Here is a 15,657-nt window from a genome sequence, read left to right on the forward strand (position 1 = left end):
TCCTATTTTATTCTTAAAAGTTAAAAAGATGACATTTACCAACACTAACTGTGATATATTGTTGTGAAAGAATCTAATTTATTTGAAGAAGAAAATCCTCAGTTACTGCAGGTTTGTTTAAACCTCTAAAATTGTACCTCCTTATGATATTGTGACTTGATTTTCAATGTATTTTGGTTTAACTGGTACAAGATTATGTGTACTCCTGCCCTATCTTAAGGGAGTCTTTGGTAGATTTCATGACTTGTGCTGCTTTCTAGGTTATTTCATGATCTGAATGCCCCATTTGTGTGTATCCTGAACCAAGATATAAACTGACTCATGGTCCTTATCTAGAGAATTTCCCTTCCAGAGTAGGGACAAGATAACCAATGAGTTGAGAAAATCATAGGTAATAGCAGAGCTTAGAGCATCATTACTTAGAGGCACTTATTCTGTTTCATGAAAAGCTAGAAAGTTAAGTTTTAAAGAGGGATTTAGGAAGTTCCCGTGTGGCTCAGTGGAAATGAATCTGATTAGCATCCATGAGGACGCAGGTTCAATCCCTGGCCTTGCTTGGTGGGTTAAGGATCGTGAGCTGTGGTGTAGGTTGGAGATGCGGCTCAGATCCTGCGTGGCTGTGGCTGTGGTGTAGGCTGGCAGCTACAGCTCTGATTAGACCCCTAGCCTGGGAACCTCCATGTGCCGCAGGTGCAGTCCTAAAAAGACAAAAGACAAAAAAAAAAAAAAAAAAAGGGGCATTTAGGTGGACGAAGCCGTATTTTGAAGTTTTAATAGAACCAACTTCAAAAAAGAATTATTATTTTTAAAATTTTGCTTAAAATAAAAGTGGAAAGTCTTGATTGTCTTGAGATCCTTGAATTCTGATGGCTGTTCATCCAACAAGGTTGTCATTGGTAGTGGGGACAGATTTGCTAACCCAGATGATCTTAACTCTTTTCCTTTTCCTCCTAGGCAGCAATCATTAGCAGAGTTCAGTGTAGGATTGTGGCTTTGGATCTTCGAGGTCATGGTGAGTGAAGTTCTTAGTCACTGACTCAGTGACGTATTTACCAGGTCCTTTGACTAGTGTTAAGTATTACAGACGTCAGTGTGACCTGGTCTGTTCCATCTGGGCGTTTTGAGGGAAGTCCTCACTTTTAGTTTTCATAAATATTTTATAAATGAATGTGTATATATTATTTAGCTAAGGAATGTCCAGTAATGTAATCAAATTCTGGTGCTGGTGATGTGTAATGAATGTGAAAAAAATCTTTGCTACCGTGATTATCCTTAAGATGGCCAACTATAGAGAGATGTCTGTAACAGCAAATCCTTGCTGTGCCCATCAGATATAATTATAAGGTCCCCATTTCTTTATCCTAAGGTGAGATTTTTGAAAGAGAATACTCTTGCTTTTATAATTCCTATCCTTGGGAATTTTGTTTTCAAAATATTTTCTTTTAGGTGAAACAAAAGTCAAGAATTCTGAAGACCTGTCTGCAGAAACAATGGCAAAGTAAGAAATTTACTATTGTTTATATAATCACCTGGCTTCCATTACTGTTATAAATAATAGTATATCTTTATTGCTCTCCTAGTGAAATTGTCGAACAATAATTAGCACAGAGAAAATTTTACTTCTTTTCTCTATTCTCTCTGGTGTTTTCTTATTTCCTATCGAAAGAAGCCTCCATCTTTTCTGGTATCAACGTGAGGGTCATCGCTTAAAGCACTTGTACATTCTTCAAGGCACAGTTTAGTTTGTGTTGGCTTTTGAAGTGTGTCCTTCTGTTGACAGAGCTGACTAGAATCTAAATATCTACTGGGGACCCACGCTTGGAAACTAGTTGTGCACAAGAGGCCCTGTAAGGTGTTCTTAAGATATCCTGCCCACATTCTTTGTCCAGCTTTATAGTAAGATGAGAACAGGGTATTTAAGAATAACAGATTATACCCTGGGCCTTGAAGTAAAAGCTGAATATAGTCCATACAGTGTTTCTCAAATTTGGTCACTCACCGGCCCTACCCCAGACCTGCTGGATTGATGCTTCTATTAGTGGGCCTGGGCATTTGTATTTTGATAAATTTCCATAAAGGAATCTGATGCAGCCAGTCCCATAGCCAGTGTTTGGGAAGTACTATTCTCTGTTATAAACAGGGATCTTCTAACTACCCTGCTTTACACATGTGCTTCCTCATATGCTTAATGCGTGCTCTCTCAAGTGGCTGACCGGCTTTGGCCTTAAAGTATCTTCTTCCTCCTTTCTTTAGCAGTTTTCATCCATGAGTAAACTATTTTTCCTTCAGAGCTCATTATGGTAGGTGCTATTTGTGTGCTTTCAATATGCTGGGCTTTAAGGATAAATTAAATATTTATTGGCATTCCTGCTGTGGTACAGCAGGTTAAGAAATCCAGCGTTGTCTCCCCAGAGGTTTGGATCGCTGATGAAGTGTGGGTTTGGTCCCTGGCACAGTGCAGCGGGTTCGGGATCCACTTTGCCACAGGCCGTATCTGTGGCTCGGATTTGATTCCTGGCCCAGGAACTTCCATATGCTATGGGTGTGGCCAAAAAACATCCCGAAAAAAAAAAGTTTATGAAGAATAAATTATTCAATTCAATTATTTACTTTAATTAGTCTATATTATCAGCTCTGTATTGTAAATATCACTTTTTTTTTTTTTTTTTTTTTTACCAGTGAGGAAACTGGCTCAGGTAGGCTGCATAACTTTATGAAGTTACACAGTTAATAGTCCAGAATTGGGATCACTTAGCTGTAGTGCTTGGCAGAGAGAGAGAGAAATAACAACATGGGAACCATTCCACTCAGCAGACGTACTGCCTGAGAAACCGTGGAAAGAGCCAAGAGTCTGCTCCCTCATTGATCCTTGTAATGTGAGAACAGTAAAGCCTGACATAATCAAGCATGTTAGTGATACATGGGATATTCATGAACAATTTTTGAAGGGTTTCTTGACTGTTGAAAAAAAAGTGAAGTACATCATCTAAGTGGCCAGGCAACCGGGCAAGAGTGATGATGGCTTGACTGACATTTGAGATGAAATTAAAGAATTAGTTGATGACCTTAAGGAAACATTGTCTAATAATCTATCAGTCAGGGACAATCAGGAGAGAGCAACTACACAGTAATTTAAACAGGGAAAGTTTAATATAAAGATTTATTAACCATAACAGGGGGTTAGAGCAATGAGGAGCTGGCTAGTAAGAAGTAAAGAGAACTCTAAAGAATGTAGGGTTAATTAACTTGATTGTGGGAATCACAGTGTGTACAGCGTATATCAAGTCATCACATGGTACACTTTAAATTTTTTACAATTTTATTTACCAGTTACATCTCAGTAAAGCTGGAAAAAACTCAAAATCAGAGAAAGGCAGGAATAGCAGATGTAAGAAGTAGCCACTTCCTGTTTCCTCTCAGCCTGAGATAGGACCTGGATGGGAGAGGGTGAGATCTAGACCTCGGAGAGGACACAGTGATGGCTTACTGAAGGCGGTGAAGTCACTTTGACTCTACATTGGCAGGACTTATCAGGAGCCTACCCTTTAGGGTGCAGGAGAAGCAGTTCACAGGGAGGTACATCTCACCAGAGGGACTCTGCAGTAGAAATACTGGGGGCAGTTCCAGAGATCTGCCGTCCAGCATAATAGTTAATGCCTATAGTTATGATAAGACATTGTGTATTTAAACATTTAAGAGCATAGATCTCAAGTTAAGTGTTTTTACCACACACACAAACACACACAAAAGCAGTGCAAGGAATATTTTGGAGGTGACGGTTTATTCCCTTGATTGTGCTGATGGTGACAGGCATGTGTCCATATATCCAAACTTACCAAGTTGAACACATTAATTGTACACCATTTCTTATTTACCAGTTATACCTCAACAAAGCTGGGGTAAAAAGAACATTGGGGGTTGCGGGGTGGAGCCTTTGGAGAAGCGAGCTGTGCTGCAGCAGTTGGGCACTGGGGAAGCTGTGCGTGCTGCAGGTCCCAGGTGCTAGACAAGCTAGTGGAGCTTGTAGAGTCAGCCCAAACCAGGACCAAACCCTGTCTTTCTGCAGTGTCTCTCCTTCGCCCTCTACTGATAACAGCCTAACATCGGGCCAGCCGGCAAAGGAAAGATATTTAAAATCCTTATCCAGTTTTGCAGAACATGCAATAAGGGTGAATGGGAACGAAAGAGACAATGAATTGATAATTTATCAAAAAAAGTTAAAAAGAAAACAAATGATTAAAACCTTCTGTAATAAACTACCAAGAATCAGAAGCCAGTAAGTTGGATTCTTACTGAAATAGTTGAAATAGTAAATATTTATATGGTTTCTGAGTTCTATCATTCTGTGAAACAAAAATCTCAAAATAGACATCTTAATGCGCAACTAGTGAGGCTCTCAAGTAGCACTGGTGGGGTTTTCAAGTAGTAGACAGCAGGAGTTTTTTTTGTTTTTTTTTTTAAATGGTCGAACCTGTAGCATATGGAGGTTCCCAGGCCAGAGATTGTGGCAACCTGTGCCACAGCTGCAGCAGTGCTGGATCCTTTAACCCACTGCACCAGGCCAGGGATCAAACCCATGCCTCTGTAGCAACCCGAGCCGCTGCAGTTGGATGCCTAACCCATTGCACCACAGTGGGAACCCCACGACAGCATGATTTTTACCTTTCAGATCAACTTCAGAACCTAAACTCTACATAAAATGCAACTGCACTGAAAATAAAAGAGCCAATATTTGAGCTCAGTTTACTGTGATACTTCTTTTTCTGTTATGTCTGTGATATACTATACTGCTCAGGAAATGAACTACTATTAATAAATATGATAGAATCCCTCTAGAAAGCATCTACCAAAGTTGTGGTATCTCCAATTACTATCTAGATAGTCTTTCATAATGTCCTTTTATTCTTTGCTTATATCTGTTACTTACTAAAGGTTTTAACCTTAAATTTATTTAACTCCAAAGAAATATTAAATTGTTTTTTGTTTTCACTTATAAAATTGGGCAGCCTCCTTATCTCCCATTCAGATTGTCTGCAGATGCTGCAGCTGCCCTATTTACATCTGTAGTTGTTGTATGAGATTTTTAAAATTAAAGCTTTGTCATTCTGAATATTGTGGAAATCATATCTAAAAGGCTGTGTCACTACCTCCACCACTGCTATATTTAGCTAACATGGTGTGAGTGCCCGAGGTATGTGGTGACACTTAGCTGGACAATACTGTCTTTTGAAGTTGACTGGCTCACCCACTCCCAAAAGAAGACAGTAGGGGAAGTTCCCATTGTGGCACAGTGGAAACGAATCCGACTAGTTCCATGAAGATGCAGGTTCGATCTTAGGTCTTTTCAGTGGGTTGGGGATCTGGTGTTGCAGTGAGCTGTGGTGCAGGTAACAGACACGGCTCAGATCCTGTGTTGCTGTGGCTGTGGCGTAGGCTGGCAGTATAGCTATAGCCATGGCTCCGAATCAACTCCTGCCCTGGGAACTTCCATGTAACACAGGTATGGCCCTAAAAAGACAAAGACAAAAACAAAAACCCAAAACCCAAAGAAGACAGTAGAGTCAGTGGTCTTTAGAAACACACCTTACTTACCTGCCGCTATAGCAGAGAAGGCGCATATGCAAATAAAAACCAAAGTTCTGGCTTCACTCTCATTTTCAAAGCTTTAAGGTTTGACTTTGTTAAATAGATCCACTCATAATTAAAGACTAGAACAGAAGCCAGTAAAAATTAGCTCTAAACATCTTTCTAATTCCTTAGAACACTATACTTAATTTGTGTTCATACTTCAAACAACTTTACATAACAAATTGTAAATAATAATTAATGTTTGTCTAGCCCTTTACTCTTTTCCAAGTAGTTTCACAGTCACTGTCTCAGTTAATCTTCAAAGCAATCCAGAATAGTAACTGATGTTCTTTTTTTTTTTTAGGGCCATACCTGTGTCATATGGAAGTTCCCAGGCTAGGGCTTGAATCAAAGCTGTAGCTACCAGCCTACACCACAGCCGCTGGTGTAGGCTGAGCTGCATCTTCGACCCATACCACAGCTTACGGCAATGCCAGATCCTTAACCCACTGTCCTCATGGATTCTAGTTGGGTTCGCTACCACTGAGCCAAAACAGGAACTCCTAGTAACTGATATTCTTATCTACATTTTATAGATGTTGAAACTCTGTCTGAGAGATTAAGTAGCTAATCCAAGACTACATAGTAAAAAATAAACTGGGGCTGCAGTTCATCTTGTGATGTCAAACCTTACTACATTTTAATGCTTAATAAAATTTCTTTCCTGTTTTGTAGATGTGGAAACTAAGGCATAGGCAGTTAAATGATTTGTCCAGTTTTAAGCTTAGGTTTAAAATAAACATATATGTTTATGTAATTGGAGTACATATATGGAGCTGTGAAAGTATGATGTTAAGGAAAACCAGAAAATTTTGGTTCTTAGTCCTTAAACTAAGTCATTTGTCAGAAGAGCTAGATGTGTGGCTGTGTGTATAGGGCCTTGGGGGGCTGCTGGCAGGTTTATATAGGTACGTTGGCAAGATGGTCCAGTGGACCTCGACGGGACCATCAGGACCTTAGTCATAAATCAGAGGGGGAGTTAGGGAAGAAAACTGTCTTTACGGTGCCGTCAGAGAACAGTCCCTGCTTTTTTTCCTTCTCTTTGCAGAGATGTGGGCAATGTGGTTGAAGCCATGTACGGGGACCTCCCCCCTCCAATTATGCTGATTGGACATAGCATGGGCGGTGCTATTGCAGTCCACACAGCTCATCCAACCTGGTGCCAAGCCTCCTGGGTCTGTGCATGATTGATGTTGTGGAAGGTAAGTTTTCTCAGTGCTGACCAAGTCAAAATCTTTGATTTAGCTGAGACATCCATGGTAAATTATTATTTACTTCTCTTATCTTGAAGTGTGTTCTTCTTTTTTATTTTTTTAAATTTTTAAAAATTTTTCCGAGGATTTCTAATTTTTCCATTATAGCTGGTTTACAGTGTTCTGTCAGTTTTCTACTCTAGAACAAGGTGACCCAGTCACACATACATATATACATTCTTTTTCACACATTATCCTCCATCGTGCTCCATCGTAAGTGACTAGATACAGTTCCCAGTGCTATACAGCAGGATCTCATTGCTTATCCATTCCAAAGGCAATAGTTTGCATCTATTAACCTAAGATCCCAGTCTATCCCACTCCCTCCCCCTCAGCAACCACACATCTATTCTTCAAGTCCCTGAGTTGTCCCTCTTTTTAAATATTTTGTGGCAGAGGCTTTCCAGGTATTTTTAAATTGGGGTATGATTGACATATAATTTGCATTAGTTTCAGGTGTACAATGTAATGATTTGATGTATGTATATCTTGTGAAATGATCACTGCCATATGTCTAGTAAACATTAATCACCACACACAATTACATTTTTTTGTGTGATGAGAACTGCTAAGATCTCTCTTAGCAACTTTTAAATATTCAATACGTATTATTAATTATCCTCACAATGCTGTATATTACATCCCTAGGACTTATTTTATAACTGAAAGTTTGTACTTTTCATATCTTCACCCATTTTGCCCACACCCCACGTTATATAATCATTTTACATGTCATCAAAAACTCTTCATAAATATCTTTAATGTCTGCATAATATTTCAGTTGTATATATGTCCCATAATTTTATTTACCATGTAAAAAGAAACTGCCATGTCTTTTAGGCCCCAGGCCTAGAGGTCATACTATTGCTTATACAAGTCAGCCCTATTCAGTGCGTATGGACCGTGAGTTCCAGGAGGCGGGAACCACTGGAGGCCATCTTGGAAACTGGCTGTTACATCAGTCTTCGGAATTTTCTTCAACTGCTTCTTTTTTCCCTCAAGCGTCACTTTATTCTGCTGTCAGTGAGAGGAGTTGTAGACAGTTGATTCAATAAATATAAATGCTCAGAACATTTTAAGTGGTGTGGTTAAAAATTTTTTTGGGCTGCGGGATAGAACCCAAGGCACAGCAGTGACAGTGTTGAACCTTAACTGCTAGGAACTCCACGTTGTTAAAATTTTCTGTTTAATTCTAGGTACAGCCATGGATGCACTTAATAGCATGCAGAATTTCTTACGTGGTCGTCCTAAAACCTTCAAGTCTCTGGAGAATGCCATTGAATGGAGGTAACCCACAAATCTATATTGTCTATTTTTTAAGTGTTAGATTGTAGCTTTCATTTTTTATCAGCTCAAGTATCAAGTTGAAAGCAATAGTTGGATTTCCAAGCCTTAGCTTTATTGTAATGTCATATATGGAAATGTTATATAAAGTGCAGATTTATTTATTTATTTATTTATTCACTTATTTATTCATTGGCTGCACTTGTGACAGGTGGAAGTTCCCAGGCGAGGGATTAAACCTACTCTGCAGTTGTGGCCTGTGCCACAGCTTTGACAACACCACATCCTTAAACTGCTGCACCACAGGGATCTTACAAGGGCAGATTTTTAGGGAAAAAAAAAATTTTTTTTTTTTTTTTTGGTCTTTCTGCCTTTTCTAGGGCCGCTCCTGTGGCATATGGAGGTTCCCAGGCTAGAGGTCGAATCTGAGCCATAACCACTGGCCTACGCCACAGCCATAGCAACGCCAGATCTGAGCTGCGTCTTCAACCTACACCACAGATCACGGCAATGCCAGATCCTTAACCCACTGAGCAAGGCCAGGGATCAAACCCACAACCATGGTTCCTAGTTGGATTCGTAACCACTGAGCCACAACAGGAACTCCAGAAAATGTTTTAAATGTTTCAGACTTGGCTCAGTTGTCTAAAACCCATCCTTTTTCCAATACACTATAGTACCTCCTAGAATCATAGTAATTTTGGATCATCTGCTATGTAGCTGTTCCCGTCTCTAGGGTGAGAGTTTGAACTGAGAGTCTAAGCCCTTTTCCACCTCTGATGCTCCTGGTTCTAGATTCACTTTCTAGAGAAGATGAACAGATGCGTGTTTCCTTCTCAGCTGGGATATTGGTTGAGGAGAGGATGAGAGGTGACAAAGTGAATAAAAGCAAGTAAGATGACTTTTTGGAGAAGTTTTGTTGTACAGGAGAGCAGAGAAGTGGGGTAGTATCTAGTAGTGAATGTGGGGTTGGGCATTTTTTTAAAGGCTAAAGAATGTTTCTAAAGGATGTTTTATGATGACCACTTGAGAAAAAAAATGACAACACACCAGAGAGAGTAAGTAAAGGAAACAAGGTCTTAATCCGCAAGAGAGAATGGGAACCAGGGCCCAATGTTAGTCTTGGATAGAAACATTTCCTACATTAAACAGTCTTCAGGACAGAGTATATGATTATAAATACTGGTGGGTTGGAGGTCCCTTGTGGTGCAGTGGGTAAGGATTTAGTGCTGTTATTGTGGCAGCGTTTGTTGCTGTGGCTCAGGTTCAGTCCCTGATCCCGGAACTTTCATGTGCTACAGGTGTAAACAAAAAAGTAAACAAGTAAAATAACTTTAAATAATTTAAATACTGGTGAGTTTGTAGATTTAGTTGGTGGTGGAAAAATGAAGTAATAGCTTTGATTGCTTCTGTTTATCATTAAAATAAGGAACAAGGTCAGTGTCCAAGAGAGGTATACTTTAAACTTTTATGTAATTTTTTTTAAGCCATAAACTGAGATTTAACGAAATGCGTTCTGGTGATGTTCCTCCTGCTTCAGGTGATGTTCCCAGTTCCCCCAGGACAGGCAGTCATTTTGTGGTGCACTTTGCCGATTCTGGGAGTCTGCACTCCTAAGCTCTATATATATTGTTGCGTGCAAGACCCTCTATCAGCTAGCCCTGCCTTCCTGTCCTATTCTGAAACTCTCCTCTGCTTCTCCTTGCAGTCTGCCCTCTAAAAATCATCATCCTGCCGACTTTTTCACATCGCAGTGCCTTCCTTCACCATGTGCCTTCTGCCTGTTATGCTCTGACCAACCTCTTAGCTTCCATCCTCAGTTTAGGCAGGACTTTGGGGAAGCTTTCTCTAACCTCGTTCCAAATGTAATGATTTCTTCGAACCTTGCCTTATTATAATAAAACTGTTTATGGTTCCTTCTCCCCACTGAATTATGTGCTTCTTGAGCACAGCCCTGGCACATAGTATCCTCTTGGTAGGTATTTGCAGAACCAAAATGGCTTCAATGCCTTTACCTAATTTTTACTGCTTGGCTTATAGCATAATAACCAAGTAGGAAGTAGTGGAAGTCTCTATGTTAAGCTACACTGGTAACCACTATTTTTTAGAAGATCCCACACAGTGTGCAGAAGTATTGATTTGACCTTTGGTGACATGGTAAGATGGATGCTTAATAACCTCCTTTCTCCCATCTCACTTTTCTCTTCTAGTGTGAAGAGTGGCCAGATTCGAAATCTGGAGTCTGCTCGAGTCTCAATGGTTGGCCAAGTCAAACAGTAGGTCTTATTTTCCCCTTGGGCAGGTTAGAGGCTGAATTACAGATTGCTTTCTGGCCATACACCTCTCCTACCATCCTTCATTATTTTAGATAATTTTTATAAGTGAACTCAATTGGCCAGCTATGTAGATTTTCTTTTTTGCTTTTTTTTTAATGTCTTCTATTTAAGTCTTGAAGCTATTTTGAGTTTATTTTTGTTAATAGTGTAAAGGTATGTTTATTGATTTACATGCAGTTGTCCAGTTTTCCCAGTACCACTTGCTGAAGAGTTGTCTTTTTCCCTTTTTTTTTTTTTTTAAAGACAGGATTTTTATTTTATTTTATTATTTTATTTTATTTTATTTTTTGCTTTTTTGCTTTTTAGGGCTGTACCCACAGCATATGGAAGTTCCCAGGCTAGGGGTCCAATTGGAGATACAGCTGCCAGCCTACGCCACAGCCACAGCAACACAGGATCCGAGCTGCATCTGCAACCTATACCACAGCTCACAGAAACACCAGATCCTTAACCCACTGAGTGAGGCCAGGGATTGAACCCACAACCTCATGGTTCCTCATTTCTGCTGCACCACAATGGGAACTCCCATCTTTTTCCCATTTTATATTCTTGTCTCTTTTGTCAAAGATTAATTAAGCATAGGTGTGTGGGTTTATTTCTGGGCTCTCTATTCTGGTCCATTGATCCATATGACTGTTTTCATACCAATACCACACAGTTTTGATTACTGTAGCATTGTGAGATTGTCTGAAGTCTGGGAGATTTATGTCTCCTGCTTTGTTGTTTTTTTTTTCCCCTGGGAATTGCTTTGACAATTCTGGGTCTTTTATGACTGCATATAAATTTGTTTTGTTTTGCCTTTTCTAGGGCTGCTCCCTTGGCATATGGAGGTTCCCAGGCTAGGGGTCTAATCGGAGCTGTAGCCACCGGCCTACGCCACAGCCACAGCAACGCCAGATCCAAGCTGCGTCTGCAACCTACACCACAGCTCACGGCAATGCCAAATCCTTAACCCACTGAGCAAGGCCAGGGATTGAACCCGCAACTTCATGGTTCCTCGTCAGATTCGTTAACCACTGCACCACGATGGGAACTCCCTACATATAAATTTTTGGATTGTTTGTTCTAGTTCCATGAAAAATGTCTTGGGTAATTTGATAAGGATCACATTATAGATTTTTTTGGGTAGTATGGCCATTTTAACAATATTAATTCTTCCAATCCAGGAGCATGGGGCATCTTTCCATTTCTTTTGAATTATTTACTTTATTAATATTTTAACTTACTTTATTAACTTACTTTATTAATATTTTGTAGTTCTCAGCATTTAAGTCTTTCCCCTCCATGATCAGGTTTATCCTGGGTATTTAATTTTGGGAGGTGTGATTTTATTTTATTATTTTTTTATTGTATGATTTTATCTTTTCCATTTTAGTTGATTTACCGTGTTCTGTCAGTTTCTACTGGCCCAGTCATATATATATATATATATGTATTCACACACACACACACACATATATATTCTTTTTCTCACATTGTCTTCCATCATGTGACAAGTGACTGGATATAGTTCCCTGTGCTATACAGCAGTATCTCATTGCTTATCCACCCCAGATGCAGTAGTTTGCATCTGTTAACCCTGGACTCCCAGTCTATCCCACTAGATTTTCTTTTTCTTTCCTTTTTTGAAGAAATCCCAAAGCCAAATAATATTTTCTGTATAATACTAGATTACCTTATTAGCACAACTCCAGGTGCTGAAGGTGAAGAATACCGGAGAAAGGACATTAAACTAAGTATTTACTCTGCTACCAGCAGCTATGGTTTCATTATGGTAACAGTTTCTTTCTGAGCCAAACCTGCTTGTGAGGAGAGTTCGCATAAAACCTTTGGCATAGCCTAAGTGAAAGCCAGATTCTAAAGGTGAGCTAAGGTGATGTAGCCCAGTTGACTTTCCTGGATAGGGTTACATGAGTTCTAGATACTGCTTTATGGTCACAAAATAAACTTTAGGTGAATTGGGAAAATGTTGCCTACGGAACAGATAGGGAGCACAAGAGTTGATGAAAATGATAATAGCATTATTGAATATCTGCTGTTTGCCAGGCACTGTGCAAGGTATTTTATATACTCTGTATAAATTTTACAACCTTGTGTTAATGGAAAATAATTCTATGTACAAAAGTAGAATAATATAATGAACCCCACTGTTCACATTGCTCATCTTGGCCAGTCTTATTTCATCTTGGCCAGTCTTATTTCACAGATTTCCTCTAAGCACAAAATATTTTGAAACAAATTCCAGATCAATATAATTTCCTCTGTAAGATTCCAGTATGCTCTAAAAAGTGAGGACATTTTAAGCACAGTCAGGAAGTTCCCTTTTGGCACAGTGGATTAAGAGTCCGGCGGTGCCACAGCTGTGGTAGGCCTCAACTGGGGCCGCTTCAGTCCCGGGCCCAGAAATTTCCACATGCCACAAGCGTAGCCAAAAACAACAACAAAAATTACAATACCACTATCACACCTAAAGAAAGTAATAATTCCTTAATATTACCAAACGTCTAGAATTCACTTTTCTGATTGTCTCATAAATTTCAGTTCAAACCAGAATTACAATAGGGTAGATATATAGCAATAAATCAATAAATCTCTTAAGTATTTTTAATCTGTAAGTTCTGCTTCTATTTCGAACATTTTTTTTCCTGGCAATTTTACGTGTTGAAGAAGCCTGGTTGTTTGCCCTGTAGCATTTCCCACAGTCTGTATTTGCTCATTGATTTCTCAAGGTGTGAGTTAACGTGTTCCTTTGTTTCCTGTATTTTCCGCAAGTTGTTAGTTAGGTCAGAGGTTTGATCAGGTTCAAGTTTGTTGTTATTTTGGATCGGTGGAATTGTGTACTGCCATCAAGAAGCACATAAGTCTGATTGTCTTTTTTTTTTTTAAATATTTGGGCCCACTGATGATCATTACCTGGATTCATTCATTAATTCACTTGTACTCTCTTATTTAATCATTACAGTACCTCTTCAAGATAGATATTGTTTTATAGGGAGGAAATGGAAGTTCAGAAAGGTAAAGTGACCTTCCCAGGATTACATAGCTGATGAATGACAGAGCCTCTGTGTATTTAACTTTAAAGCCTGTGTCAGGGATTTTATGCCTGAAAGGGCAGTTTGAATAGTAATATCTGGCAGACACAATGCAAGGATTTAAATAAGCTGTGAGACTGCCCAGTTTGCAGTGCTTAAATATTTGACATCTGACTTGTCTAAGCAGGGGTAAAGCATTTTGAAAGGAAGTTACTTATATACAGGTAGTTCCGTGATTTTTAGATTTTTACTTTAAGTGTTGCTTAGTTATATAAACCTGTGTATGTAAGAGTTTGTGTGTTTTAGTTGTCACACAGATATCAGCTGGAACCTTCCTGCCTTTCTTTCTTTCTTTTTCTGTTTTTTGCTTTTAGGGCCGCACCTGTGGCATATGGAAGGCTAGCAGTTAAATCGAAGCTGCAACTGCTGCCTATGTTACAGTCATGGCAACCCCGGATCCAGGCCACATCTGTGACCTACACTGCAGCTTGTGGCAACACCAGATCCTTAAACCACTGAGCCAGGCCAGGGATTGCACCCACATCCTCATGCATACTAGTTTGGTTCATTACTGCTGAACCACAATGGGAACTCCCTTCCTGCCTTTCTTGATCTGGGTATAATTCTCTTGAACCTCCAAATCCACTGCTGTGCAAATCCAGAGCCCCTGCTCTTTCTTGGTTACTTTGACTTAGATACGAAACTTGACACCTCAGCTTCCATAGAAAACCTCCACTAACAAAATATTTGTGAACATACACTTCATTGAAGCTTCTGTAGAAGAGACAGAGAAGAGGTTATCATTCTTGAAACCCACTACTGAAGTTTCTCTGACCCTCCGATTTATCTCACTCTCTTTATCTTGCTTGTTCTCTCTCCTCTTCCTCCTCTCTCCCTTTTCAGGGACAAAATGACAGATTCTCTGTCCTGCAGAGCAGACTTTGGCATTAACTGCTACCTGAGCCCTTGGGATTTTACCTTTGGCACATGTCATTCCCTTTAAAAAGGAATTATGGTACCAGCTATTCCTATAATTTTCTACAAATTCCCTTTAAAAAGGAATTATGGTACCAGCTATTCCTATAATAATTTTTCTACCTGGTTATATAATAAAGAGCTGTTACTTTTTAGAGGAACGGATCGGATATACTAATCTCTAAGGTTCATCTGGCCCTGGTTATGGTAATTGCCAGTTTCTGTCAGCTAATTAAAAGTGGGGGCCTTCTACCATTCTCTTTGAGCCGTGTTCTGCTATAAGCAGGGTACAGTGGAAAAGTGCCGTGTTTTAGAGTTAATTGGGCCTGGATTTGCCTGCCAGCCTTATCCACTCATGAGCTAAGTGTCCTTTTCACTCTTCAGGGCTGCTTTATGGGATTGCTGTGAGGATTATGTAAGGCACCGCCAATAAACCTCTTGTCACCTTGCCTCAGGAAATGCCTACTCCCTGCTGTGGGTCAGTGTGGGTGCAGGAACTGGACACCACCAGCCCTTGGAGTATAGTCAGGCATCGGCCCAACCTTCCACAGCCCTGGTATAATCGTACATTTTTAAATGCACATTTTCCACTTCGCCTTCTCCAAGGAGCGTTGTTAAGTTTTAACTAATGTTTGATTATAAAAGGACAGAAATAACAGCATCTCTAAGGCAATTTGTGTGTAGAAGAGGTGTGTGATACTTTTTTTTTTTTAATCCTAGGTGTGAAGGAATTACAAGTCCAGAAGGCTCAAAATCTATAGTGGAAGGAATCATAGAGGAGGAAGAAGAAGATGAAGAAGGAAGTGAGTCAGTAAACAAGAGGAAAAAGGAAGATGACATGGAGGTGGGTGAAAGCCCATATTCCTGGAAGGACGGGTAGGGATGGTTCAGAGTGTGCGAGGTGGGGACAGGAAGGTGACATTGTCCTTTTGGTCCACTGTGAGGTATTTTAGGGGACAGAGCTATTACCGTCTGAGATACGTAGGTTAACTCTAAGGTACAAAGCACTTGTTGGTAGCTCTGACAGATTGTAACATAAAACTTACCGTCCTACCTTTCCTTAAACAGACTGCTCTCTTATCAGGTACCTTCTCACCTCTGTACTTCTGTTCCTTTGGTTATCTCATGAGAGTTTCCCATTTCCTACCA

At 39.8% G+C, this 15,657-nt stretch overlaps 1 protein-coding gene across 1 annotated transcript in view; it reads left to right on the forward strand.

Moving 5' to 3' along the window:
• PPME1 (protein phosphatase methylesterase 1) overlaps positions 1–15,657 on the forward strand; it is a 92,483-nt gene that overhangs the window by 59,816 nt on the left and 17,010 nt on the right. The window contains 7 exon segments of the mRNA XM_003357190.5: positions 955–1,012; positions 1,447–1,498; positions 6,677–6,771; positions 6,774–6,830; positions 8,078–8,168; positions 10,376–10,441; positions 15,229–15,352. Of these exon segments, the coding sequence (XP_003357238.3) occupies positions 955–1,012; positions 1,447–1,498; positions 6,677–6,771; positions 6,774–6,830; positions 8,078–8,168; positions 10,376–10,441; positions 15,229–15,352 (543 nt within the window).

This window comes from Sus scrofa, chromosome 9 (assembly GCF_000003025.6).
Source record: "Sus scrofa isolate TJ Tabasco breed Duroc chromosome 9, Sscrofa11.1, whole genome shotgun sequence".
NCBI lineage: Eukaryota > Metazoa > Chordata > Mammalia > Artiodactyla > Suidae > Sus > Sus scrofa.